This window comes from Leptopilina boulardi, unplaced genomic scaffold, assembly GCF_019393585.1.
Source record: "Leptopilina boulardi isolate dan_hultmark-lab unplaced genomic scaffold, ZJU_Lbou_2.1 LbouV2_123, whole genome shotgun sequence".
Taxonomy (NCBI): Eukaryota; Metazoa; Arthropoda; class Insecta; order Hymenoptera; family Figitidae; genus Leptopilina; species Leptopilina boulardi.
This window is the reverse complement of record NW_026137667.1, coordinates 808,309-835,043: the sequence shown is the minus strand read 5'-3', so window position 1 is coordinate 835,043 and position 26,735 is coordinate 808,309. Positions and strand designations below refer to the sequence as shown.

At 28.0% G+C, this 26,735-nt stretch overlaps 5 protein-coding genes and 1 long non-coding RNA gene across 11 annotated transcripts; 4 read left to right on the top strand and 2 right to left on the bottom strand.

Annotated features, from left to right (window-relative positions):
• Nucleotides 1-57: 57 nt before the first annotated feature.
• LOC127289409 (GTP cyclohydrolase 1) lies at nt 58-11,582 on the top strand. Of its 4 annotated transcripts, none has more exons than XM_051317355.1 (6): nt 58-1,044; nt 2,270-2,496; nt 4,334-4,543; nt 7,785-7,950; nt 8,011-8,127; nt 9,752-11,582. In XM_051317355.1, exons 2-6 carry the CDS (start codon nt 2,313-2,315, stop codon nt 9,879-9,881), a joined length of 807 nt encoding a protein of 268 aa, XP_051173312.1. In that variant the 5' UTR covers nt 58-1,044; nt 2,270-2,312; the 3' UTR covers nt 9,882-11,582. The 4 variants fall into 4 exon arrangements, with proteins under 4 accessions (XP_051173312.1, XP_051173305.1, XP_051173318.1 ...); XM_051317348.1 differs by having other exon boundaries at nt 1,038-1,160; XM_051317361.1 differs by lacking the exon at nt 58-1,044 and adding an exon at nt 1,550-1,686.
• Nucleotides 11,583-13,546: 1,964 nt separating this feature from the next.
• LOC127289476 (ragulator complex protein LAMTOR1) lies at nt 13,547-15,935 on the bottom strand. Its single transcript, XM_051317435.1, has 5 exons — nt 15,767-15,935; nt 15,300-15,373; nt 14,491-14,580; nt 14,045-14,243; nt 13,547-13,895 (listed from the first exon to the last, which is right to left on the bottom strand). The coding sequence occupies exons 1-5, from the start codon at nt 15,809-15,811 to the stop codon at nt 13,806-13,808; spliced, it is 498 nt and encodes a 165-aa protein (XP_051173392.1). The 5' UTR covers nt 15,812-15,935; the 3' UTR covers nt 13,547-13,805.
• Nucleotides 15,936-16,126: 191 nt separating this feature from the next.
• Nucleotides 16,127-19,521, top strand: LOC127289327 (nuclear pore complex protein Nup85). The gene is made up of 9 exons (XM_051317188.1): nt 16,127-16,294; nt 16,742-16,847; nt 16,913-17,257; nt 17,409-17,788; nt 17,881-18,194; nt 18,272-18,489; nt 18,640-18,858; nt 18,971-19,070; nt 19,147-19,521. Exons 1-9 carry the CDS (start codon nt 16,265-16,267, stop codon nt 19,352-19,354), a joined length of 1,920 nt encoding a protein of 639 aa, XP_051173145.1. The 5' UTR covers nt 16,127-16,264; the 3' UTR covers nt 19,355-19,521.
• Nucleotides 19,522-19,667: 146 nt separating this feature from the next.
• On the top strand, nt 19,668-23,220 carry LOC127289318 (uncharacterized). Its single transcript, XM_051317178.1, has 2 exons — nt 19,668-22,556; nt 22,967-23,220. The coding sequence occupies exon 1, from the start codon at nt 19,898-19,900 to the stop codon at nt 21,866-21,868; it is 1,971 nt and encodes a 656-aa protein (XP_051173135.1). The 5' UTR covers nt 19,668-19,897; the 3' UTR covers nt 21,869-22,556; nt 22,967-23,220.
• Nucleotides 22,567-23,455, bottom strand: LOC127289508 (uncharacterized). The gene is made up of 3 exons (XR_007844174.1): nt 23,274-23,455; nt 23,015-23,119; nt 22,567-22,891 (listed from the first exon to the last, which is right to left on the bottom strand). It is a non-coding gene; the product is annotated as an uncharacterized LOC127289508 (long non-coding RNA).
• A 143-nt stretch (nt 23,456-23,598) lies between these two features.
• LOC127289332 (glutamyl-tRNA(Gln) amidotransferase subunit B, mitochondrial) lies at nt 23,599-26,681 on the top strand. Of its 3 annotated transcripts, none has more exons than XM_051317219.1 (11): nt 23,599-23,717; nt 24,089-24,294; nt 24,388-24,535; nt 24,610-24,723; nt 24,799-24,971; nt 25,050-25,198; nt 25,272-25,507; nt 25,620-25,808; nt 25,874-26,010; nt 26,080-26,203; nt 26,334-26,681. In XM_051317219.1, exons 2-11 carry the CDS (start codon nt 24,197-24,199, stop codon nt 26,553-26,555), a joined length of 1,590 nt encoding a protein of 529 aa, XP_051173176.1. In that variant the 5' UTR covers nt 23,599-23,717; nt 24,089-24,196; the 3' UTR covers nt 26,556-26,681. The 3 variants fall into 3 exon arrangements, with proteins under 3 accessions (XP_051173176.1, XP_051173169.1, XP_051173159.1); XM_051317212.1 differs by having other exon boundaries at nt 23,646-23,792; XM_051317202.1 differs by having other exon boundaries at nt 23,650-23,822.
• The last annotated feature ends 54 nt before the right edge of the window (nt 26,682-26,735 follow it).

Here is a 26,735-nt window from a genome sequence, read left to right as displayed (position 1 = left end):
CAAAATCTTGTATACGAGGCATTTAAATTGCAAACAATCAGTCATATCTCAGAACAGTTTGAAAATTTCTTATTTATTATTATTCTTATTTATTCTTTATTTATTATGTAAAATTATTTTCTTTTCCATTTTTCCCATAACGGAGAAGTAATTGAGTTGCAAGTAAATAACATTAAAAATGTTATTAAAAGGCAATGGATGTACTTCACAGAAGAGAGCGAAGGTGGGGCTCTCTTCTTCCTTTTCATAAATAAAATATGTCCCCAAACACTACGATAAAAAAATCTGAGATATGAGTGATCGTCTTATTGCCGTTGAGTGGCAATACTTAAGAAGACATCTATACAGAAGCTGCGTAAAAATTTAAGGGGGCACTCGCAGTTGTAACTTTCAAAAAATAGATTTTTTTTCTTGCATTTTCTTAGAGTATATGCAGTTAAAAAATGTCTACAAAATTTTAAGATGATCCGGTGAAAATTGAATGAGATATACAGGCTGTGTGGGTCTTTATACCTTTATATTTGAAATAGGATTTTGGAAGCAGCTTCATCTGCGGAAGAACTATTATATGGACCCGGAATTGTTGATTTTATCTGATTTCCAACAAAAAATTTCATCTTCATGTAAATATAAGTTAAAACTTTAAACACGTTTTTTACAAAAATATATTTTTGAAGTCGGTGACCACTATTATTGAAAACTACTGAACCGATTGTCTTGAAATTTAACATACTTTTTCAATACATAATAATCTACTCTTTAATCGAAGGATAAACACTTGACTTAACACTCAAATTTTGCATAAAGTTATCGATTCAAGCCTGGTGATCCATGGGAAATGGAACGCATGCGTTTAACAGGACGCTGTAAGACTGCGTGCTTATCGAGCACATGGCACTCTTGAATCGATCGTTAACGTCAATAAACGTAAAATTATATATTTATTATGTGAATTGTATGTGAGCGAATGGTTCATATTGTGTCGACATTAGAAAGATTTTACATTGATAATTTAAAGGATATTAATCTATTTCGTCGACAACTGTTAGTAGATCTTCTGTCATTAATTAAATCGACTGATTGAACACGCTTATTTTATTATTTTGGGTTCTCCCATTTTACCCACCCTGTAACTATATTTCTCTTGCTCTAATTTAAAGGTATTTTATGTGAATTTAATTATTTTGCATTATATATATTTTGTCGATCTTCAGTCGACTGGCACCCGCGGTATTTTTTTTTTAAATTATTAAATCTGGACCCTTGGCGGCTTTGAACCCGGCTACGCCAAAAATTCTCATATCGCTATTACAATTTTTTTTTAAAAGTGATGCAATTTTTTTTTACTATGGCTTATTTTCTGCATAAACATATTAACTACAACTTCACTGAAGAGAATTTCCAAGAAATGAACCGTTTTAAAAATATGATGATTTGTTTAACAAAAGAAGTGCAATTTTTGTAAAATAAACCTAAAGTCAACTGAATTCGGTTGGCATTTGGTTTATGTGACCCGCCAGGGACGCGAACTTGTCGAAGACGGGTACGGCAGCTGAGAGTCCATGTCATAAAAATTGTATCTCGTTATGAGGTAAAACTAAGCGCTGAGATCAAACCAAACCAGACCACGAGGTGCAGTACTTTGATTCAGGTTTGAAATGATTCAGTCGCACCGCGCCACTCAAGGTAGCGACCTCGTGTTATTCGGTTCTCTGATATTTAACTGCAATTTTCTTGATAGTTTATTCTCAACAAAAAATTATTAGTTTACCTGACGGTTGGTTATATTATTAAATATATATTTTAAATGCAATTAGGTGCTAAATATTGTTAACTAAAATGAATTAACTTTTTTTGTAAAACAGTTTTTTTTAAATAATAAGCAATATGCTTAAATTTAAATATTTGATACATACTGAAATAAATTATGAAATATGTTAACTTGTAAACAATCTACAATTTAAAATTTTTGTAAATCACCATTCAAAATTTAAAAAAAAAATAAAAAACTTTATTAAGTATTAGTAATCTCGAACAAGAATGTATTTAGTTTTCAAGGAAAAGGATTTTTCCTCTCTATTTAATTATGTTTCATTATAATTGGAAATAGGCTTGTTTTTTTTAATAAATTCAGTTACATATTTTCCTGTGAAAGCAATTAAATCTTGGTCTTATTAAAAGGAATTTTAAATTATATTGATTGCATCAGTTTTATAATAAAAAATTTAATTTATAATTTAAATGAATAAAAAGAAATTTTTATTTTCAGTGAAAATTATATGTTTTATGTGTATTAAAATTTAAACATAAATATGAATGGTATTACTGGACAGTGTACGAAAGTTAAGTCTGACAAGATAAATAACAAAGATGACTCAGGAGATGTAGTTAGAAAACCCGGACCACTAAGAAATGTTTCCTGGAGTGAAAACGTGGAAACTTCAGAATTAGATATTCCTGGAACACCGAGGACTCCAAGAACATCTACTACTCCAGGTATTTCTAGTTATCCTTGTTTAATTTAAAGTAACAATTTTCTAGGACAAAAAAATTATTTTTTTAATGTTTCTTTTCTTAATTGCATTATAAATCGTTTTAGAATTTATTGCTTTATTGTTATAGAGTTGTGAATTTTTAACTAGTAAAAGAAAAAAAAATTTAAGATTAAAAAAAATTGTTTTACATAAATATTAAATATGTTACAATTAAAAATAATTTAATGATAATGGCTTCTATTTTCTGAAGCATTGTCTATGTCTATGTCTGAAATAATTTCCAACAGGTGGTTGTCAGTTCTGCGACATATTAATTGGAAATTAAACATTTTAAACTTAAAATTCTATTACAATCATTCTATATACTTAAAACATTAAGTTATAAACTATGAAATTGTTAGTAATACATTATTTTCAATCATAATATCAGAATTTTTTACAATATCTCAATGAATAATTTCATTATTTTACCTTGTAATTTACTTACACAATGTTAAATAATAAATATTAAGTTATATTTCAAGGTTTTTAGAAACTTTTCTATGAATATAGCTAATCAAGGTTACAATTGACTTAAATTTTAAAAAATTAATTTGAACTTTTTCTATGATCAACCTATCTTATTTAAGAAAAAGACATAAATAATAAAGATTACAATTGAAATTAACAATACATGAAAATATGGTTAGAATATTTTCAATTTAAAAATGATACGTTTAAAGATATTGATTATCCTTAGATGAAATGAGACTCGAACTCGTTTCGTATTGCTCGAATGTAATACTAGATTGTTTTAATTTTATGAATGTTATATGTAGTCTTAAAATTAAGTATTAAAGAGAGATTTCATTGCGGCGACGAAAAACAACCCAAAATTTGATATTTTTTCGCAACCCTGCTCAAAATTCTCATATAAGATCACCGATCTCATTTTTGCTGCAATTCAAAATGAGTCAATGCTAAACGATTCAGAAAGTGGCGCCACCAACCTGACTCATTTCTGCTGCATTTCAAAATGATTAGTGTACGCTACTCATTTCCAAATTTTTTACAGAGTAGAGTTAATTTTTTTCAATCTAGGGATATGATGATTGTGACAATCGAATTTAGGCAAATTATATATTAGGCTAATTTAAATTTAGAAGAAATTCATTAAATTTTTCATTTTCATTCATTCACCCTCCTTGGTAGGGTTATTATACCTATATATGAAACAAAAATTCTGTATTGAAAGTTTGACTGGATTTTTGTTAATTTATTACGAAGAGAGGTTAAAAATAAGCAAACGAGACGACAGGTTCATGACATATGATAAGACTATCTTCTTCATTACTCCATAATCTAAATACATTTTTTAAAATTGTTTTTCCTTTTTTAGACAGTTTTGTTAAAAGGCGTTTGTAAATTGTTTATTTTTTAAAACAGCATGTGGTAACAAAATTGACTTGATAACCTGAATATTTAGGTCATTAAGGAAAAGGATTATATTATGTATATTGAGTTTCTCAGATGCAATTTATCAAAACATTTTTGTGTTGAGATTCCCATATCCGCGATATGCGTTAGGTTGCGAGTTTGATTTCAGCGAGCGTTAGAAATTTTGTAATGTTTAAAAAATTGCGCTTTCTTTTAGGACTTATGTTATAAATGTATAATGAATGAATTAGTTAATTTGACTAATGACTAAGCCAAGATTGGGCCAATTGGCCTAGTATTGTCTACTAAGACTCAGCGCCAGAATTGCCATTACTGGGCCGTGTTGATTAGGATCATCCTAATAGAAATACACCCTGAATACTTTAATTAATTAATAATAATAATAATCAATTATATCTTAGGACATGAAAAATGCACATTTCATCATGATCTGGAGTTGGATCATCGTCCACCTACAAGAGAAGCATTACTTCCAGAAATGTCACGAAGTTATAAATTACTTTTAAATTCTCTTGGAGAAAATCCGGATCGACCTGGACTTTTAAAGACACCAGAGAGAGCAGCTAAGGCTATGTTATTTTTTACAAAAGGATACGATCAAAGCCTTGAAGGTAAATCAAAATTACAAGAAATATATTTTACTCTTTAATATAGACAAAAATTTCCAGATATTTAATCTCAAAATTAAAACTTCTTAGACTCGGAAGACCAAATCTTAAAAAATTTTAAATGTCGCAACTTAAAATTCAATAGTAGGTAGATATTAGTATTTATTTATATGTTACAAATGTATTTACCCTCCGTCCGACGCGACACCCGGATCAAAAATCTCGTTAATAAATAGATTAAATTTAGAATTCTGGGAACCGGTAAACAAATTATTCGATCTGGGGCCTTAGGTACCTGGATGAAATTGAAAAGATTCAGCCTTCTTTCTATAAAAAAATTCTACTGTTAATAAATAATACTCGAGAGTATGTAGTTAGATATGAAATTGGGTCACCGAAAATTATTAATATTATCAGCCCATTGTATTCAGTATATTTATTTATTATTCGTAAAATAGGAATTTTACTTCACGTTAAGAACTAACTACGTTAATGTAAAACACCTGAAATGACTCGTCACTACATAGTCCTGTTTTTCTCTTCAATTAATTCTAATAAAAATAATGTTGTAAATAGGCTACAGTCCAAGGATAAAACTTTCACGTCTCATTAAATGATTGACTAATTCAAAATAACTAAAGCACTTTGCAAAAACAACTATCTTAAGTACAATATACAATAAAGTTTTCATTTCAAATAAATGTGTATTCATTTCTATAGAAATGGATACTAAATTTTACAATCTAATACTTTAGAATAATACAGTATCGAATGGATCAAATCTCAGTAAAATTTTTTTTGCAGATAAAAATGCTTTTAATTGTCAAGGTGTATTGTATGTTAAATTTAAAATAAGCCAATTAAATACACTCATACTTCAACTAAACGATTGCAAGTAATTTTAGTAAAAATGTTACCTGCGTGAAACAAAAGTCTATACAGTTTACAGAGAGGTGACATATAGGAACTTTTCTCTGTAACTTATATAAAAATTTGACACCATTTCTTAGTGATGCATGACGATACGAGAATTTCAACTGTTTCTCTCTGTTTCGCATGAATTTTTAACATTTTTTTAACCTATTATATCAAACGTTTCTTCAACAACTTAAATTTATTTATGGAAGTAAAAATTAAATTCAAGTTCATGCTGAGGTAATAAAAAGAAGTTCGCTTCAGTGAATCTGTAAAGAGTCTTATTTCTTTCATTATGTGAAAGCATCAGCCACCCTACTTTAGTGCGAGAAGTAACCCCTCTCCATTAATCAAGAATGTACTTTTCTATCCTATAATTTACTTCTGGTGTAATCCTGAAAGGTTCTTTTTATATATGGGCGATTCCACGTGAAATTAACATATGACATTTTAAGTACGGATAAATATATTTTTTTCGTTCTTTGCAGGAAGAAATGGTATACGTATTTTATTTTTTTATAAGTTCCCAAATTTTTACAAATCTGATGTGTAGACTCAAGAGAAGTTCATATTGTACTATGTGGGATCCTACATTGGGTACTATGTAGAATCCCATGTGGGTTTTTAGAGTAGAGCAATACTTAGTCCCAATACTTCTACCATGTAATCTAATATTCCTTTCAGTACTTAATTAAGTATTCCAGTATTTTTTTATAAGGGCTCGGATACTGAACATATTTATTTTACGTTTTTGGTGTCTCCGAAACCGAATCCTCTGTTCATTTTACCTCTTCACATAATGATTTTGAAAAAATTTTCATAGGAACAAAAAAATACGAAAAATAATTCAACCCTGGGATTCGGACCATGTTAACTATATATTATGAAGCTTTCATGCTTCATAAAAAAAATTCGATTAGGAAGCAAAGTGTTCGTGTAATGAACACAAAAATTCATACTTTTAAATTTATTTTATATTTGAAGTTTTTTAAAAAAGATTTGATTGATATTTTAAAATCAATTATAATTTTCCATGGTTTCCTACCGTTATATTTCTCGTTCTCTAGAGGGTCAGTGCGAAGGTGTTTCTTGTTAAGGTTGCCGTGGAAACCATAGAGAGCAGCCTCCCTCTCCCATTATCTACGTACCAACATCTAGAAATCACTGACTCATGGTTATCGACGACAACCAACTCAGTCTAGAAACTAGGTCAATGTTGAATAATTCATAACCAGATGTATCGAAAAATTATGTATTAATGTAATGGAAACGTTTTAGATCTGACAATCATTTTTACTTGTTTCATTTATTATTGAGACAAATTAAAAGAACTGTCAATCTTATATTATTTACATACTAATATTTCATCTTATCAATATTATTGGAAATATTTTCTTGAAACTTATTACTTGCTTTTGGGATCGCTAATTGTGAACCTGATATTAGATTATTCCAAAATTATAAAAGGCAGAAGAATTTTTAAAAATTTATTGAAATTCCTTTTAACTTATATTTGTCAAATATCCTTGGGGTTGGAAGCAAGTTTTACTTAGCAAGATAATCCAGCTAGTCATTGATAAGTAACTGAACAGTTTAATTGAACACTTCTTACAGTTTGTATTTCTGTGGAGTCACTGAACATAAAATCTGACCAAAATTGTAATTAGAACTTCGTCCCAAATAGTGTCCAGTGACTGAGCAATTTAACAGGACACGTTTTTTAACTGTACTTTCCTCAAGTCACTGACTAGAAAAATTAAGACACAGTCGTAATTAGGACGAAATTGATCTGTTGGTTTATTAAAATATAAATGTTTCAAAAATTATCTCTGTTTAAATCTTATATTACTCTTCGACGAATTCGTTCTGGGTGGCGTTTATATAGATTTGATTTCGGGGCGACAGAACGGCGTATGATCATCCACATAATGTTAACTAAAACGAACAAAGGATTCGGTATAAGCGAATATCGTTCACTTTTGACATGACGTAATAAGTCCTTTTTGTCTTAGAGTTTAGTCTGCCGAAAGCTTAGGTATAGAGTAAAGATCTAAATGCATCTTCCAAGTGTCATTTAAATAAAGACTTGGTTTATTGATTAATAATTTGGTGTTTCATTTTTTAACTATATACCATAATCCTAATATGATCAACTACTAAAAATAAAAAGCAAAATTTCTTTAACCCTCCGTCTGTCACATAGTCGTATTAAAAAGATCATAAATATGACCCTTTATATGACGATAAATACGGTCATAAAGTAAAAGACCCTAAATATGGTCATAAATATGGGAGTAATTAATAATTATTGCGTTTTTTTATACTCTAGATGTCATCAACGATGCAATTTTTGATGAAGATCATGATGAAATGGTCGTTGTTAAAGATATAGAAATGTTTTCAATGTGTGAACATCATTTGGTACCTTTTTATGGAAAAGTATCAATTGGATATCTTCCACAAAAGAAAGTTTTAGGTCTCAGTAAATTAGCAAGGTAAGATTTCGCATATCAAAAAATTTTGAACGTACTTTGTAAAATAAAAATTTTTTTTAGGATTGTCGAAGTGTTCAGTCGTCGTTTACAAGTACAAGAGCGACTTACTAAGCAAATAGCAGCTGCTGTTTCCAATGCAGTTCATCCATCTGGGGTAGCAGTTGTCGTGGAAGGAGTGTGGGTATCTTTTTCTTTTAATCATTTATTTCAAGGTTTTTTGGATTTTCATTATGATACTTTTGACAATAAAATATTAACCAACCTTCGTGACATTTTAAAAGCTGGTAAATAGATTCGATATTAAAATACCTGCAAAACCTCAAATTTTTAAATAGTTAAAATTTTTGTAATTTTTTTTTATCTAAAACGAAAACCAAATGAAGAAATAGAGGAGATTTACTAAAGAAACAAACACCTGCTCTGAGAAGCAATCTGAGTTACGGTTTGAAACCGGCTTTATTAGTCTAAATATCAGTTACTCTGGTTGACCAGAAATCTTTTAGGCCTTCTATTGAATGACGAGGTCTAATTTCATATTTTCTATCTGTAATATATATTCTTGAGAAAACGTAAGTTAATACTGGAGCTTGGTCTTTGGTTCCGATTCGTTGCACATGTTAAGCAATAGTTTTTGTATGATCCAATTATTAGTTTTAAAAAATTAGACCTTGTACTAATAAAAAGATATGAGTAATTTTTACAATTTTATTTGATTTATATGTCTTTCATAATTATATAACAACATTAAGTCTTTAACTTCTAAACAATATTTAAGAGCAATAAATACATAATTAGATTCATGATTTATTTCTTAGTATATTTATATAAGCTTTCTGTAATGTTAAGATCTATTATCATTAAATTTACTCATATTTATTTACAAAGACATAATAACTAAGTACATTTTTTTATGTATGGCATGAAATAAAAACTCACCTTCAGTTTTTTGAAATATATTTTTATGCACAAATAAAACTTCTACAAGTTAGATTTTATAAATACAATTAAAAAGTTTGTAGCCTTTGATACAAATAAATAAAAATATATTTTAAAACTAATGTGATCAATTTATTACATCAAGGTCGAATGCATTTTCGTTGTGAACATTGCTCATCTAATTAGGACTACGGAGGAAGAGCTTGATGTAATAAATTGATAACATTTAAAAATATATTTTTATTTATTTGGACCAAAGGCCGCAAACCTATTAATGTTTTTAAGAAATAATATATTGAATTATCAATTGCCAACTAATCTACGATTATTATCTACCAAAATTAATAATTTATTTCACGATAAAAATACTTATCAAAGATTAACTACAAATCTATAACACCTTCTGAAAATTTTTTGGGAAGCATAAATAAGCTCTAAAACAAATTTTTTAGAATTATGATTTGATAGAATCTTATTCTGTAGAATTTACATTTACAGAATACTTGGATGAGTTCTTCTTGATGTAGAAACTTTTAACACTTGACTTGGAAATTCTTCTAAGTCGAACTTGAGTATGAAATCGGGCAGAGTAACAGTACTTGTACAAAATTTCGTATATAAAGATGACGTGCACTAAAATCTAAACTGAACTCTCCTGGCATATGTGGTCATTTTTATACAGAATTTTCACAAAGAGAATAGGCAAGATTTATTGAAGTGGGTAAGAGGAACAATCCTCTCCAATCATATAAAATCTGATCTTATCTAAATTTGGTTTAAACCTTGGGATTAACATAATATATTACTTTTGTTAAAAGCACCAATTTCAAAAATTAATGAAATCTTCTACTTTATTTGCCTACAGGCACATGTGTATGGTCATGAGAGGAGTACAAAAAATAAACAGTAAAACCGTGACTTCAACCATGTTAGGAGTTTTTCGAGACGATCCAAAAACTCGAGAAGAATTTCTCAACCTAGTTCATTCAAAGTGAAATTTAAATAGTAATATATGAAGAATGGAATCGAAATATTTTTCTAGTACAAGCACTGGGATCAAATAAGGTTTTCAACACCACAAATTCTGTATTTATAAACTGAAATATTGAATACAACAATGTCGTATATGTAATTAATTTTCCAAGTTTCTGAAGTAATTTATAATTAATTCAGAAACTTCAGAAATAAATAATTTTTTATTTGACATAAAAAAGTCTATATCAATTGTAAATTAAAATATCTTACAACTCGGTTTTTTGTTATACGTCATTGTTGTATACAATTTTCCAGTTACAAAAAACTACTATAACGATTATTTTATGTCCAAATATTTTCATATTTAAAAATACATAAAAATATCAACTTATGTAAGAAAAGTTAGAAGCTCCGAATTACTTAAAAAATACGATTTCCATCCTTAGAGATCAAATTAAAAATTTTTTCTTTTATCGATCAATTTTTTTTCTATTACAATTCAGACCGTATTACGGTACTATTAATTCTCTTAAATAAGTTTGATCGATATTAAAAAAACATTTTAATTATCTACTTAACATCGTTGAGTAGAGATCTTTAAGCTGCTGAATAAATGACATTTAAGACAATAATTTGGAGTCTTTTACAATTTTGAAGTTGAAATATATAATTTGTAATATAGAGTCGATCACGAAGACATCAATTATTGGGGATTTCAAATTTATTACGATAGAAGTAAAAGAATATTTTCATGAGTCGCATCTAATAAGTGAAGAAAGGATTACTATTATTTATACTTAGTTTTATCAAGAATTATAATTAATATATTCGTTATACATGTATTACAACTTCAAACTTGTAAATGTGCATTTTTTAATGATATGCATAAAAAGTATATATTTATGTAAATGTATTAAAATTGATTAATTGATTATTCTAATTGAAAGGATACTTATAAAATAATACAACTATTTTAATTAATAGTGTAAAAAATGTTTAAGTAGGGGAGAGCCGGCCAGACCCGTTTCCTTAAGGTTTTCTAGTTATTATTTTTAAAACATAGATATAAATGTTTGTTTCGATGATTGAATATCATTAAAAAAAGGTTTGACGTACATCGAAAGCACAAACATTTAAGAAATAAATGTAAATAACACAAGTATAAAATGAAAAGGCCTAGACTGCTTTTGTTTCTAGTTATTTACATTATATTACATTTTTTAATTTAAAAACGATTTTAACAAAAAGCAAATAGTAAGTAACATAGTTTAGTAAATATTATATATGGACGTGTCCAACCCACTCTCCCCTATAGTTGTTAATGTTTATATCCGTTGGTTGATATAATATGTTTGGATGTACGTTTAATATCGAAATGATTGATAATATTCCAAGGTTAATATACATTTTAGCAAAATGTAACAGCCATGCATTTTGCTAGAATATTGACATTAAGTTCATAAATGAATCTTTGGGTTCAATAAGAAGGTACGCTTTGCGTAGTTTCAAATATATACTTAAAGCCAGGAAGTCAACATTCCCACTATTTGATTGGTAAAAGAATTATATTTGCAATAAAATCTTTAACTTATTTGTCGTTGTTCTACCTGGCTCTTGAACTTGTAAGCGCGGCAAGTTCCTTTTTCGATAGAAACTTTCGATACGAATGGAGGATAAATTCATCGAAGACAATAATAAAAATCTGAATCCTCAATGTTATTCTGAATATGTGAATGACATTGGGAAAACTCAGTAAATTGTTATGCTTTTAACAGATTATGTATTGTGGTTGAAATTTTTTAATTTATTTTATTATTAAAAATTGTTAAACATTTTTTAATGCTTCTAAAGTATAACTAATTGATACAGGAAAGTGCATTTGATATTATATAATGTAATATAAAATACATATAAAAATCACAAAGTGCTGATTTTCGAGATCGTTTAAACCAGTTTTATATCAATTAGTATTTTTAAAGTAACTTTTTTCCTGCAGTTAGAAAAATTTTTGCTGGAAGATAAGTTAGTTTGTAATACAAAATAAATGCAGCAAACCTCCTGGTAAGAAGGCTTGAATAAAAAATTATACATTTTTTATAATTATAATGTTTAACCCTTTTTAATGCGAAAAATTTCACTTTCTTTTTTATTACCCAAAATTGGACAGAATATTTAAAAAATTAATTATTTTCAATTACAAAACAAAACTTGTATTCCATTAGTAGAATATATTTTGTAAATTTTTAATTCCAAACGTATAAAACAAGACAACTCTTCATTCCGTTAAAGAGATTACTTTTATGAATTATTTAATTCTATTCCAGCCTTCTTAACGAGTTTATAGAAAAGTTATATGTTTACTGTAAAAGATATTCAAAGTTTTTATTAAAATAAACATTATTATCTAATTTAAATACTTTCCAAGAAATATTATATGTTACAGAAAAGAACTTTGTATCTTTATAATGAAAGATTGTTTACATTTATTTATAAAATTTGACAATATATATATTTAAATAAATTTTTATTTACTCAAATTGACTTAACTTTCTTCATTCAATAACACACATTAAAACATTTATTAGTTCTCGCATAGACGGAGAGTTAGCGATAGTTTTGGTGAAGCGTTTTTTATAAGGCCTATAATTGGAGAATAGGTGCCTCCTATACTCCTCTCTACAAAAATACAAGTCTGACTACACGCATCCCCTGCGTTTTCACATATGAGACAGTTAAAAAAAGTCGAAAATTTATTTAATATTTATAAGGACCAGACTCACATGATGTCAATCCTTATGTCTAAATGTCATAAAACTCCAATTCCAATTGTGGAATTTGAAGCGTCTTTTATAAGTCTGGCTTTTTTTATAGGTAGTATTTCACATGTATATGTCACCATAAAATAGCCAGACCCTAATAACCCTGCTAAATATGTTAAAGAAAATGTCAAAGTTGCGAAATTTTGAACGAAAAATGAGGGTATAAAGTAATAAAATGACAAAAAATTTATTTTTTAATCTTTTATTATACATGCATATAAAAACAGGTATCATCAATAATATTTATTTATTAATAAAATATTTTTACGCAAAAATTTAATCCCTTATAAAATTATTTTAATTAATTATATATAAAAAAAAAGTAAAATTCTATATTCTGTACACAATATTTTAGTTAAATCATACATTCAAGTAACCAATATACATGATTTTTTTTAGTAATGTGATAAAATATACATTCTAGTACATTATATTACATAAATATTAGGGTTGATTAAATTTTCATTTTACATAAATTCATTTTTTTTTCAAATTTAGACTACCACCGTAAAGAATGCGGACTCACAGCTAGAGTTATTGAAAATCATCTTAAAATTTTTGAAAACATAGATGTGGTTATTTCAATTAATTTTTCAAATTTTTTTTTCTTTGAATTTTTCTGCGAGACACAAACATTTTTGTCGTCATTTTAATTCTTAAATCCTTCATTGTGAATGTCAAAGTACAATAACATTTTTTCTATCAGTTGTAAAAAGACAAAATAAAGGTTACCAGAAATTTAATGTTTTTAAAAAAAAACTTTCTCTCGTTATAAGATTTATAAGAATCATTGAAACTAGTTTAACTATAGACACAGAGTCTAATGACACTTACATTTTTAGAAATTTTTCTCAACTGTTAATTCAACAGAATAATCACAATTAAAGATGATTTTCAATGCCGCTTGCAATATTTTCCACGTATATTAAAACGGCAATAAAAGAAAATACGGAGTCTAATAATTAAAAAATAAATATTTTTTAAACACGAAACAAATATTTTTTGTTAATTTCACCTTACTTAATTTGTTCAAATATTTTTACTCAAATTAAAAGCCTTAACCTGTAAAGCTAATATAGTTTTATAAATCCTAAGGTAGTTTTATTGCTAAATTTATTTTATAAATCACGAAAGAAATGGTACAACTAAATCCTCTTTATGTTCCACTTTAATATCTTTCAAAGCTAACACAGCCTTCTTGAGCAAGTCGGTTATCTATAAGTAAAACAATAAATTAATATCATGTATTAACAAAGATGATAATTACAGAATAGGCAATTTTTACATAGTGCTTCAATGGGAAAATCGCATCGACTTTGACCTGTCCTTAATAATCATTGAGCTACACTTATATTTGTACTTACTAATTCCTTGTCCGTAGTGGTAAGAGATTCAGATGTGAGAACTTTTTCTAAAGCAGGAATATCTTTTAACATACTTGGAGTCTGTTCGGGAACTTTGACACCAATAGCTTCTAATCGTTTTGCATAAGCTCTAGATCTCTCAATAACTTCATGTTGCTCCAAATTATGAGAATCCAAAGCACCAACATCGATTATATTTCTAAAAAATTGGGTTGTAAACTGTAAAATTTTTATTGGGAAACTAAATCTGATTTAGATATCGTAAACATTTTTTAAATTTATAGCGATTGTGACGTGAGAAATTAATTATTATCTCGTATGACATCGAAAATATTAAACTAAATCCATTCAGTATTTAACGAGAAATTAATTAATTAATTTTTACGGACAAATTAACATTACAGACCTAACAGTCACATGGCCTTAAAAAGTGATATTAAACTTACGCTGCTGTTTCATGAAGTATTCTGTTTAATGCACTTTGCTCGTCAGTTTTCTTTGGAATAGAACTCGTGTATTCATTAACGTAAACATCACTGTAAATAAAAGTCTTTATGAGAAGATAGCTTCTAAATTTTTAATTTTTAGGGTAAAAACATTAGATAACACTGTGTGACAGCGAAAACAAAACTTCGTACCTAATGGAGTTCGTAGGTAACAAAAAACTAAGAAGAATGGTATATTAAAAATATCCATAACTGCCAAATTTTGAATTTAGAGCCAAAAAACCGTTTTCACGTGATTTATTAATAAAAACACTTGTAACTTTTTTATTTTTGTACCGATTTTAAAGTATTTTTCATTTTGAAGCTGAAAAGTAGGGCTCTTCAACCCACATAGGGGTTGATAAAAATGTACCTCATTCATTGCGAAATAACAATATAATAACGAATGATTACAGTGCTTAAACAATTGAATTTTTTAAATATTTTTCTATAGAAAATTATCTTTATTTCTAATGTTTTCATTGCGGCATTCACTGTTTAGCTATTTGTAATAGTTTGACCACAGCCTCTAATTATGACATTACACCCCTGTAACTTCAAGAGATGATTTTTACCCTTTAAAGTGGATCATGGCAGATATAAAAATATACGGGTCTCTTATTTTCCCGAGTACTACATTCATAACAAGTTTCATTAAAATCGGAGATTATCACTTCCGTAAGTTTACTTGTCAGAAAAATGTTCATAACTTTTTTAATTTTGAAGGTTACTAAATTTTTTTGTTTTCATATTTTATTTAATAATCTTACCTGTGAACTCGAGGAATATTAGCATTACTGCTAACTGGATCCACTAATAAGTGAGTCCTTTCATTTACATCACTCTGTAAAGCAAATAAGATTTAATTTTCGTTTTATTTTATGTACAAAATAAAAAGTTTTTAGGTTAATTATTTTCAACAATTTCTTTGTAATAAAGTTTTTGGCAAATGATTTATTTTCAACTACTGTGCAGTAGTTTTCAATGATTTTGTATCGTTAAGGGGTTTATAAATAGATCGCAAAATTAAGGTTATGTTTACATTTGAATAATTTAAAAACCAATTTTACCGTTTATAAACTTTTATAAATTGTTTTCTTCAAAATAAACAAAGGATATATTTCTTTCTGATTCTACTTTACCAGTAATTAACAAAGATATTGTTATAAATTAAACACTATTTATGGATAATTTCCCTTAGACTTAAAAGTTACATTCTATAAATTTTGGCATTTACCTGTGTACCAGTGTCTTCTTTACAAAAACTGTAACAACATCCCATTTTTATTTTTAATAATTCAACAAATTATAATAACAAAATAGGTTAAAATAGGCATATTTATCTTTTTTAATTGCCTAAAGTGACTGCAGATCGGAGAATGATCGTAAGGGTCTGAGCACAATACTTTCGTAAATTGTAAATGGCAGGGATGGGTAGGTAACATACTTCATGGTTAGTTAAATGTAAGGTTGCCCAACCAACGAAAAAAAGTTGTGAAAGTAGCTTAAACTCTAATTCGGAAACGGCTTTCCGATTGTTGCGCTTCAAGTGGCCACTTTTGGAAGTTGTGTTTCACACAAGCACTTGACCCTTCTCCCACCAGCACAGTTCTAGACTTTATACACATACGAATGTGGAAAGAATTGCCGGTTTTGTTTATAGTTTAAAAAATAATATTCATTGAAATAATTGTATTATATTAATATTAACTTTTCATATTTAATTAAACTAATTATGGATGAAATAAATAATGCTCAAATAATTGTAAGTTCATTGATTCTTTTAATTTTGCATTTTAAATAACCTATATTTTTCAGAGAAATGGCAAATTATTTTTATGTGTAAACTCTTTAAACCATACATCTAAATATCAATAATAACATTTAGAACTTTTTATATCTGTTATTTTCGTTCTTACTGTATCTTTTTGTATAAAGCACAGTGCACGAGTTTCTAACCTTTTATGGAGGATAACATGAAAAGTCATTTTTTTTAAATTTTGGTAGAGAAAACATTTGTTCAGAATGACATTAACTACAACATATTCGAGTATTAGCCAATTTGACCGATTTCTGTAAATTTTGTGCCACACAAAAACAAAAATACTAATAGAATCCTAATACAGCGCAAAAATTGTTTTTGGAAGCACCTAGTCGCCCAAAAAATATTTTAATTTGCAGGCTTGTGTAATAAGTGATACGTTCTTTGCAGGGTATACCTGATGATTTGTGTAGGCGATCAGGATGTGCAGCAGCATGGGTGGGACCTACCAAAGTTGGAGTGTATGCTTATAAGCATGTAAATGTACACTCTGAAGGTAAGCAAGCAAAAATATTTTAAAATATTAAATTATCATGTTCTTAATGATTCTTTTTTCTACAGATAATGTGAGTAATTTTGCTCCATGTAAAACAAAAGTTCACTTTTTATCGTCAGAAGTTATTTTGTTTACTCCAGTTTTACGAAATCTTGTAAATGAAAGTAATGGAGTTTTCTTATCACTGCAAAAACTTCAGCACTCTGATTCTGGGGACAACAAAACTGAATTGTTGAAACATAGTAAAAAATATCGTTCTATATTGAGAGCATGTGTTGAAAGTTTACAGGACCTAAGAGAAAAATCACTTCCAGAAGAGAGATCATTGTATGAAAATTTCTTAACTATATTCTATCAAATTGAATGTATATGGCATTTAACCGAAATATTATACGTTGATGTAATACCAGGTAAACAAAATTTTAATATTACATTCTACTGAAAGTAAAGACGGGTGTTAGCCCAGCAAACGAAAAAGAAATTATATCGAATACAAAAACGTGTTTACTTTCATATATTCCGAAATTTTTGATTATTTTTAAATAAATGTGTTACTTTTAGGCGATGTAGTACTTCCTAGACTACTTGAATGGGTGAGATTTCATTTTCCATCTCGTGAACTAAGAGCAATAAAAATTCTGTCCGAAAAATCCGCTAAAGCAGATCAAGAAAACAGTAATTACTGGGAAGTAGTAATGGGATGTGCATTACATGGCAAATTAGATGTTGTTAGAGATCTACTCTCATTGCACAGTAAAAGAGATCATCCAGCCTTTTTAGCTGCAGAGAATATTCTAAGGACAATGACAGTATACAATATTTATGGTGGTTATTCTGTTAGTGAATTTTCCATTCGTTGGAAAAATTGGCAAATGGATTTGTCTTCGAATATTGAAAATAAAGTGTTTTCTGTTGAACCAAATTTAGAAGCTCTTATGAAGGTAAAATAATTTTTTAATGTTAACTTCAGTTAATATATAATCAAAAATATTGCAAATCACAGTGTTAATTTTATTTCTCAATATTTTTAAAGTTAGTTGTCGGCAGTGAATTGTGGGACTTTTCTGAATACACGGATGCATGGTATGAGCTGCTAGCTGCAAAACTATTTTATTCAGTTCCCTGTTGTAAGCAACCAGAATTAGCTCGTTATGCAAATGATATTGCTTTAAAGTGGCAGGCTAGTACACATTTAGATAATGTGATTCTTGCTTTAATGGAAGGCGATTTACATCAAGTTATTGGAGGAATTCAATATATGAACGACAATGGTTGGTTTTCTGCACATTTAACTGACCTACTATTTCGCTGTGGCCGTTTAAAAATCCTTGACAAAAATCAAAAAAAGTATGTTTTTTTCCAATTAATAGTTATATAAGTAAATTGATATTTCAAAATAACCTGTATTTTATATTATTTTTCAGCGTTACTACTCAACTTCATGAATCCTTAATTTTAGAATATGGAAGTCTCTTAATGGGACATCATTCTTTATGGCAATGTGGAGTGAGTTATTTGGAACACTGCCCTCTGCAGGGTCTATCACGATTAGAAATTTTATTGCAATCTATTCCTCTTGGAAATGAGGCAAAAATTAATAAAATTATTGAGTTAGCACGAGATCACAAAATGCATTCAGTCGGTTAGTATTCATTTATCGAAATTTTTGTTTTAGATTTTCTAAAACCTTAACCCGAAATTAGACTCCTTTTGATCCAAAGAAGAAAGAATGCTATTTATAAATATTTTAGTAATCATATGAAACATTTAATTAAATAAATTAATATTACAGTTACTAGTATATGCAAAATTCAAGGAATGAAGTGTATTCGTCGAGAAAGGTATGGCAATGCTTTGGCATGGGCTTTAAAAGCCCAGGACGGATCATTTGCAACGTACATTGCTGACAGATTTTTAAAACAATATGCAGAACATGGAGAAATACAGTGTCAAGACGTGCTTGAAAATTTGGGCAGTTGTATGCTTGTTAGCGACAGACTTACATTTTTAGGTCAGTAAATAATATTTTATTTTATACCCAAAAATGCATAGTAAAATTTTGTTTATGGAAAAAGTATAAAAACCCTATAATACGATCCAGTGTTTATTTTTATTATTTTTAGGAAAGTATTGTGAATTCCATCAAACTTACAAAATAGGAGAATTTAAGGAAGCAGCAGGATTATTAATATCACTCCTTGCCTCCAATTTGACTCCAAAATAGTAAGTAATAAAATAATTTATTATATTTAATATTTAAAAATAAAGTATTTAAATATTAATAATTTACTGTTTTTAGTTTCTGGTCAACTCTCTTGACGGATGCTATCCCTCTTTTAGAAGCTGAAGATGTTATTTTTTCATCGGACGATAGTTTTGAGTTACTTCGATGCGTAGAAATATATGCTAATGATCCAAAATTCCAAAATAAAATTGAATTATTTCGCTTGGCAGTGGCTCGAAATTTATCTCGCGCTTTAAATTTAGAAGGTTGTCTAGCGGATTAAAAAGTCTTAAAATTAAAATTATATCGAATTTGATGCTCATAATTGTAATTAAAAAATATTTTATACCAAGTTCTTTAGGAATCATTATTTTTGTAAGTTCCACAGAAAACTAACTGTATTGTATACTGTATTACATTTTCATTAAAATTCATTTCACTCTAAAGTAATTTTGATAATAAAATTATTTAATATATCCCAGTGAAAGTTTTTGTGACGTAAAATATCAAGTCGCTCTCCATTTGTCTGTGCAAAATTTATTTTACTATATGTTTGACGACACTTAATGCTTTCTGCTGGTATTTGGATTTAACATCAGATAATATTGTAAATATCTTATACTATTCATTTTTTGTTATAAACAAAAATTGCACGTGATTATACGAATTTGAAATATTAAAAAGATATTGTAAAAAAAAATTAAAAAACTTCAAGATCTTAAAACAATGTACATTTTTTAGTTTTAATAGGAGTATCGACTGTTTTAAGTTGCTAGTCTCGCACCTAGAAAATTCTGCTTCTGATTATTCTCGTAGATGAAGGAAAATGAAAAGAAAAAGCGTTAATACAGAAGAAGACGAATTTATTCGAAAAAATAAAACCAATAAATTAAATTTCCTCTTCGACAATGTTCTAATTCAAGATATAATGCAATATCGTGGTCTAACAAATTACTCGGCAAAAAGAATACCTTACTCGTCCAAGTCACTGTTCAGATTCTTTGTCAATCCTAACGGACTTGATACTAACGAAAATTGGTATTTACGTATAAATAGCCTAGTGCAAGAGAATCCGAAAATTTTGCACATTTATGATTTACCTGATTTTCCACCAACACATTTTTTTAACTCACATAATCTGCTTCAACATCAAGCCAATTGTATTACTTCAGTTGACAGCAAAGTTAAATGTAACTATCAGAAGTTAAAAGAGACAGACTTAACTCAGACTTGTTTTCAATTCAACACGAGTCAAAGAAATGCATATGAGAAAATTATTGGATTGTCATCATTACAAGATTTCTCGGTCGTGGCTCTCGTGGGGCCAGCCGGTACTGGAAAAACAATTTGTCTCAAACAATTTGTACAGAAGAATCATTTGTTTTCATACATAACTATTCAAAATAATTTACTGCAAGATGCAACAATAAAATTAGGATTGAATCCTCAACGAGTTTTTACTCTCTGTCGATTTATCATGAATCTGTTTGATTTAAATTTTTATGAACAGTGTACATTTAACAATAGTATCACAGGAAATCAAGTGCAAAATTTCTCACTCCTCTTCAATAAATTGCCTGTTTCTGTAACATTTGTAAAATCATTGTTTTCAGCATATGATTCATCGTCAAGAAATTGTACTCTCTTTTTGTGCATTGATGAATTCTCTATGATTTCCTATAATATTTTACAAACATTGTTAAAAGGGCTTGAACATGCCAATAAATGTTTGAATGAAGAGGGTAATGTGTATAAATTTATTATAATATTGTCTGGAGATTGCCATCAGATACAGCCAATATATACAATGAAAACTGGATTGAACCATCGAGAAGTAGTAATTTATGAAAGTGAAACAGAAACGCGTTATGCAAATCAATATATTTCGAATAATTGTCGTAACATTTTGGATTTAGTTAATGAAAAAATTTTCTTCTATCAACAATTACGTAATAATGATAAACGCTATATGGAGTTTCTTAATCGAATCCTCACTTCCGAAAATTGGCAACTAGAAATTATTAATTACTTCAATCGGCGTTGTCTGCAAAATCGAATTGACCTACACTATCCAATTGCGAATATCATGGATTTGTCGAGAAAATCTAAAAACCCTGCACAAATGGTAAAATGGTATCGACAAAATAAAAAGCACTTTAATTCATTTAATTATTTTGCCTGGTGTAATGTCGATGCTCACTTTATTAACATGTCTGTTTTCTACGCAATTTATCGCACCTATTTCTCTAAAAAAGAAGAAACTGTAAATTTTCAACCACGTCTAGCACCAATTTATTTTTACGCCAATAGTAAATTTCACAATGGTTACTATGATCGTGTACGTTTACCATTTTTACCACTTATTTTAGGTATGACTTATAAAATGCTCATTAATAAAACAAATACACTTTGTCGTGGACAGTTGTTAACTCTTCTTCATATTGATGATTCAAACGGTGGTGTATTGACGTGCATTGATCGTCATGAAAAAATATATAAAGTTATGCCTACTTTCTTTACTATGAATCTCTTTTGTGAAGATGCATCACATTTCTTATTTGAGAATATAGAGAAAATTGCCATCACTAATGCACACTATGCCCGCATGCAAAAATATGGAAAACTATTTGGCTATCCAATGCAATTGGTTTGTGGTGACACAATCCGTGGAAGTATTGGAATCACAGTTGTTAGTGACTTATATGTTAACTTAAACGGTTGTAGCTTGGAGGAAATTTATGTTATTTTGTCACGAACGACAGATGAACGAAAGATTAAAGCTGTACTTATGTCTTAGGATTAGATCAATAATCATTTTAATGAAGAAATTGATTGATTTAAAGAAATTATTTCTTTACTTTTTTTAAGAAGAAGAATTAAGAGATTAAATTTAAGGAGGAGAACGTTTTAATTTGATACAAAAGTATTTACATATTGGCCCAAATTAGAAAATGTTAATTTAAATTTTAGTTTGAATTTTAGATCAATTTATACTACAATTTACGTTGTGATTAAATTATGCTAAATTATACGCATTTAGCTATAATAAATTCTGTTGATTTTAATTAAACAACTTATTTGTTAAATAAAAATGTTTTAAAAAATATTCATCAAGTATTTTAATCTTCTTTTAATAAATAAGAATAGTTTTATGGAAGATTTATGTCTGCAATCATGCCTCTGAAATCGGTCGTTAGAGAGTGTAAATTAGATCTCAGCGTGACAATATTAAATAAACGAATGGCATGGGGAATGACGAGTTATAGGTTTTGAAGCAGCATCTGATATAAAATCCCTTACACCTTTAACAAAGTTACTCAGTATTAAAGAAACTTTTGAAGGAAAAGTACTTCGTGCCATTAAGGAAACAATTTTTTAACAATTGTAATTAAACATTGTAAAACTATACATTAAAATGAAATACCTAATATTATTGAAAATAGTAATATTCTTCCTTACATTAACAACAGCGCTTTCAGCAAATAGTAAGTAAAACTTTATAAAATATTAGGTAATTGCAAAATATACCAATTATCAAAGGACTGCCCTATTTAGTTATTTGTTTCTGAGCCAATCAGTTTCTATCTGAATTTAAATTTTAATGTAACTCACCAAAGCATTCCATTCTTTAACCAAATCTAAACTTCTCAACTAAAAATTCCGAAGCCTAATTTTAGTTCTTTTGAATTTTAAAATTTCATTCCAAATTTTAATCCTTCTAAATGTTCTATAATAATGTTCCTAAATCGTATCTAGAACGTGCATGTCTGTTAAAATAATATTCGAAGAACGTTTCATGTTTCGAAAACGTTTGGCGAACCTGAAACATTTTCATTTCATTTTTTAATATAGAAATTAGGGTAAAAATTATTAATGAAACTTATCATTTTTTCAGTTGTACCAAAACTGAAGCAAAGTGATAGAAGAGCTATTGGTCTAGTACCTTATCCAAGAGTAGGACGCAGTCAAAGAAAAAATTTTACACTCATTTTAAAAAATCCATGGATTGGCAAATCATTTAAACGCTTACTTCATATGGAATTTTTTCCTAAATTTAAGTATAATTAAGAATGTAATATAATAATATTAAATACAAGTGTTAAAATATAAATCTAAATTCACATAATAAATACAATTTAATTAAACATTCTTCTATGAGATATTATTGTTTTCATTATAAATCACCTAAACGAATTAGATACCTGAGCAAAATTTCCAAATGTATGTGTGTATATATGTCACGAAATATTGTGTACAAATTATCTCAAACACGTACTGGGCAAATTAAAAGTATAATATTTACAATATAATATAAATAATTGCGATACAATACACAATACACGTGGTTCTGTCAGAATTCACCATGGATGTTGTATTAACCAAGAAGCACATGTTCGTTTCAAAATTCTGATACCGCACCCTGCTCTAGTAAAAATTTAGTGACTTTATTGTTAAAATTAAAAGTCACTAAATTTTTACTAGAGAAACCAACCTCCTGCAGTCTATTGACCATGCTCCATCTACGACATTCATAGTTGGAAATTGTTATGAATATCCTAACCTAAAAATGATATAACTATACGAACTATATTTTTACAAACATGGCAACATGATATTAATATTTTTAATGTAACATTATTACCCTGGTAAATATCTGGCACCCAAAGCCGACGTTTCGTTTTCTTTTATTGTTTCTACTGCAGTTTAAATAACAAAATAAGGTTGGGGAACTATTAGGAATTGTAGAAAAAGTAATTGTACATAAATAAATATCTTATTTATATTGTATCATTGAAAAATAAATAAAAAATAATTATTTAAAGTTCAAGATAATTCTGTGAAAGTGTTATAGAATATGCGAGCAATTAAACAAAAATATAAAGGAATAAAGAATTGAAAAATATTTTTAAAAATTTAATTTAATTATTGAAAAGTGTTATTGTCGTTTAATAATTGTTAATAATAAAACAACAAGGAATCCAAAAATGACCATTAAAAAATTTTTGTCTGTATTTAGGTATGTCTGCAATATTTTATTCCAGTATCACATCACTACTGATAGTAAATTCTGAAAACAATTATTAAACATTTATTACAACATTTATAAAAATAAATTTTAACACTAATGAATTCTTTAAAATATTTTTCTTTTTCGACTAATACAAGTCGAAAAAAAATTTGTCGAAGATTTTACTCAAAATTTCATGAAAAATTGAAAATCGGGTAAGAAATTTAATTTAATATCATTAATAAATATATTGTTTATTAATATTTTTATTGAAATGTCGAAAAAAGAATTAAAACTTTCCATTTCAGTGAAAAATGGAATTCCGTCGTTGGACTTGAAGTTCATGCACAAATATCATCAAAATCAAAATTATTTTCCGATGCAGGAACTGCATTTGCTAGTCCAATAAATTCATCTGTCTCTTTTTTTGATTCAGCAATTCCAGGAACATTGCCAGTAATAATATTTGAATTTTTTAAATTTCAAATATTTTTTCTGAAGATTTGATTTAAAATTAATAATTTTTGTAGGTTTTAAATAAAAGATGCGTTGAAGCTGGAGTAAAAACGGCTTTAGCGCTTTCTTGCAAAGTAAACCAAGTTTCCATGTTTGATCGTAAACATTACTTTTACTCTGATTTACCAGTGAGTAATAAAATTTTTTAAATTTCTGTATTTGTTAAATACATTTTTAAAGTAAAATTATAAATGTTTCTTTAGACTGGATATCAAATTACTCAGCAGAGAAAACCTTTGGCAGTAGATGGAATTATTAATTTTCATGTATTTAATCCATATTGGCATAAGAAACCATATTCTAAGCAATCGAAAATTAAACAATTGCAATTGGAACAAGACAGTGGTAGAAGTCTTCATGATGATGAAAATAAAAGGTCTCAGAACTTTTAATTTTTGACTGAGATATTTGACGAATAATTTCCCAAATATAAAATGAAATTGTTATTTTGTAGAAGTTTAATAGATTTAAATCGTGCTGGAATGCCATTGATGGAACTCGTATTTGAACCTGATCTTGGCGATGGAGAAGAAGCAGCATCTTTGATTAAAGAACTCTGTGCTATTCTCGAAAGGTTGGGTACTTGTTCATGCAAAATGGAAGGTCATAAAATTTTTATATTTAAAATTTTACTTTCTCTCTCTTTTTTTTGACTTTAAAATATTATACTTGACAGAGGGTGCATTTCGTGTAGATGCCAATGTTTCAGTAAATAGACTAGGGGAGCCTTTGGGCATACGAACCGAAATAAAAAATATCGGAAGTGTACGTGCTGTTGCAGCTGCAATAAATTTTGAAATAGAAAGGCAAATTTTAATGCTCGACGAAGGACGCAAAATTGTAAACGAAACTCGAGCCTGGAATGCAGAATGTAACAAAACTGTTGCTATGAGAGACAAGGAAGATAAACAAGTATCAAAATTCCAATGTCTTGCAATTAATGATAAAAAAATGATCAGTTTTCAATACTGTGCACATTTCATTTTTATTTCTCCCGTAGTTATGAAAAAATTTTCATTTTTAGGATTATCGATTTATGCCTGAACCGAATTTACCACCTTTGCGCTTACATATTCACAGAGATGTAAAGAACGAAAATAATTTAATAGACGTGCCTTATTTGCAAGATCAATTGCCTGAAATGCCCGAAGAGACAAGGCAAAAGCTTAAAGAAACATTTTCCATTTCTCAAGATTACATCAAAGTGATAACGGTATACAGATTTTTCAATTTTTGTTTCTCGATAATTTACTAAATTTTTCATTTATTATTTTCTAGAATGATTCTTGGCTACTGGAAATATTTTATAATATTATCAAAAACAATGAAAAACGTTCTGCAAATATTGTTGCAAAAATTCTAGTCAATTTCTTTCTTGAAGTTATAAATAAGAACAAATTAAAAAAGGAAAATTGGTAAGTTCCCATTTTTAAATAATCAAAAAGTTCAAGTACGTAAACTAAATAACAAAATTTTATTTTCAGTCCAATTACTCAAGAACATTTGGGAGAAGTAATTGATTTGTTAGAAAATGAGTCCATTAACTTAAATATTGTTAAAAAAGTATTACCTGAAATTTTATTACATCCACAAAATTCGCCAAAGCAGGTAAAATTTGATTCTAATCTATTTTTAGAACAAAAAAGGCAAAAAAAATCCCAACAATAATTTTCTAATAATTTTATAAAAAATAAATTGAATTCGTTTATTTTAAAAACATTTTTATGAAAAATTTCAGATTATAATCGAAAAAAATTGGTTTCAAATAACGGATAATGAAGAATTGACAAGAATATGTCAGAAAATAATCGACGATAATCCGAAAGCATTGAAACAATATAAAGGAGGAAAAAAGAAAGTATTTCAATTTTTCATTAATCAAGTTACAAAATCAACAGATGAGCGAGCAAATGTGAACAAGGCTATTGAAATTTTTAAAAAATTGTTTAATGAAACTTAAAAACCCTTAGCTGTAAATAAAAATAATTCATTTTAAAAAAGAAATTGTAATTCAATAGAATTATTCCGAGTCTGATTGTCAACACATTTTTTTATTCAGATATATAAAGAAATTTATAACATCACATTTTTAAAGTTTTGTTTCTTCTTGTCCCTCTAAATAATTTAAGCACAAAACTCA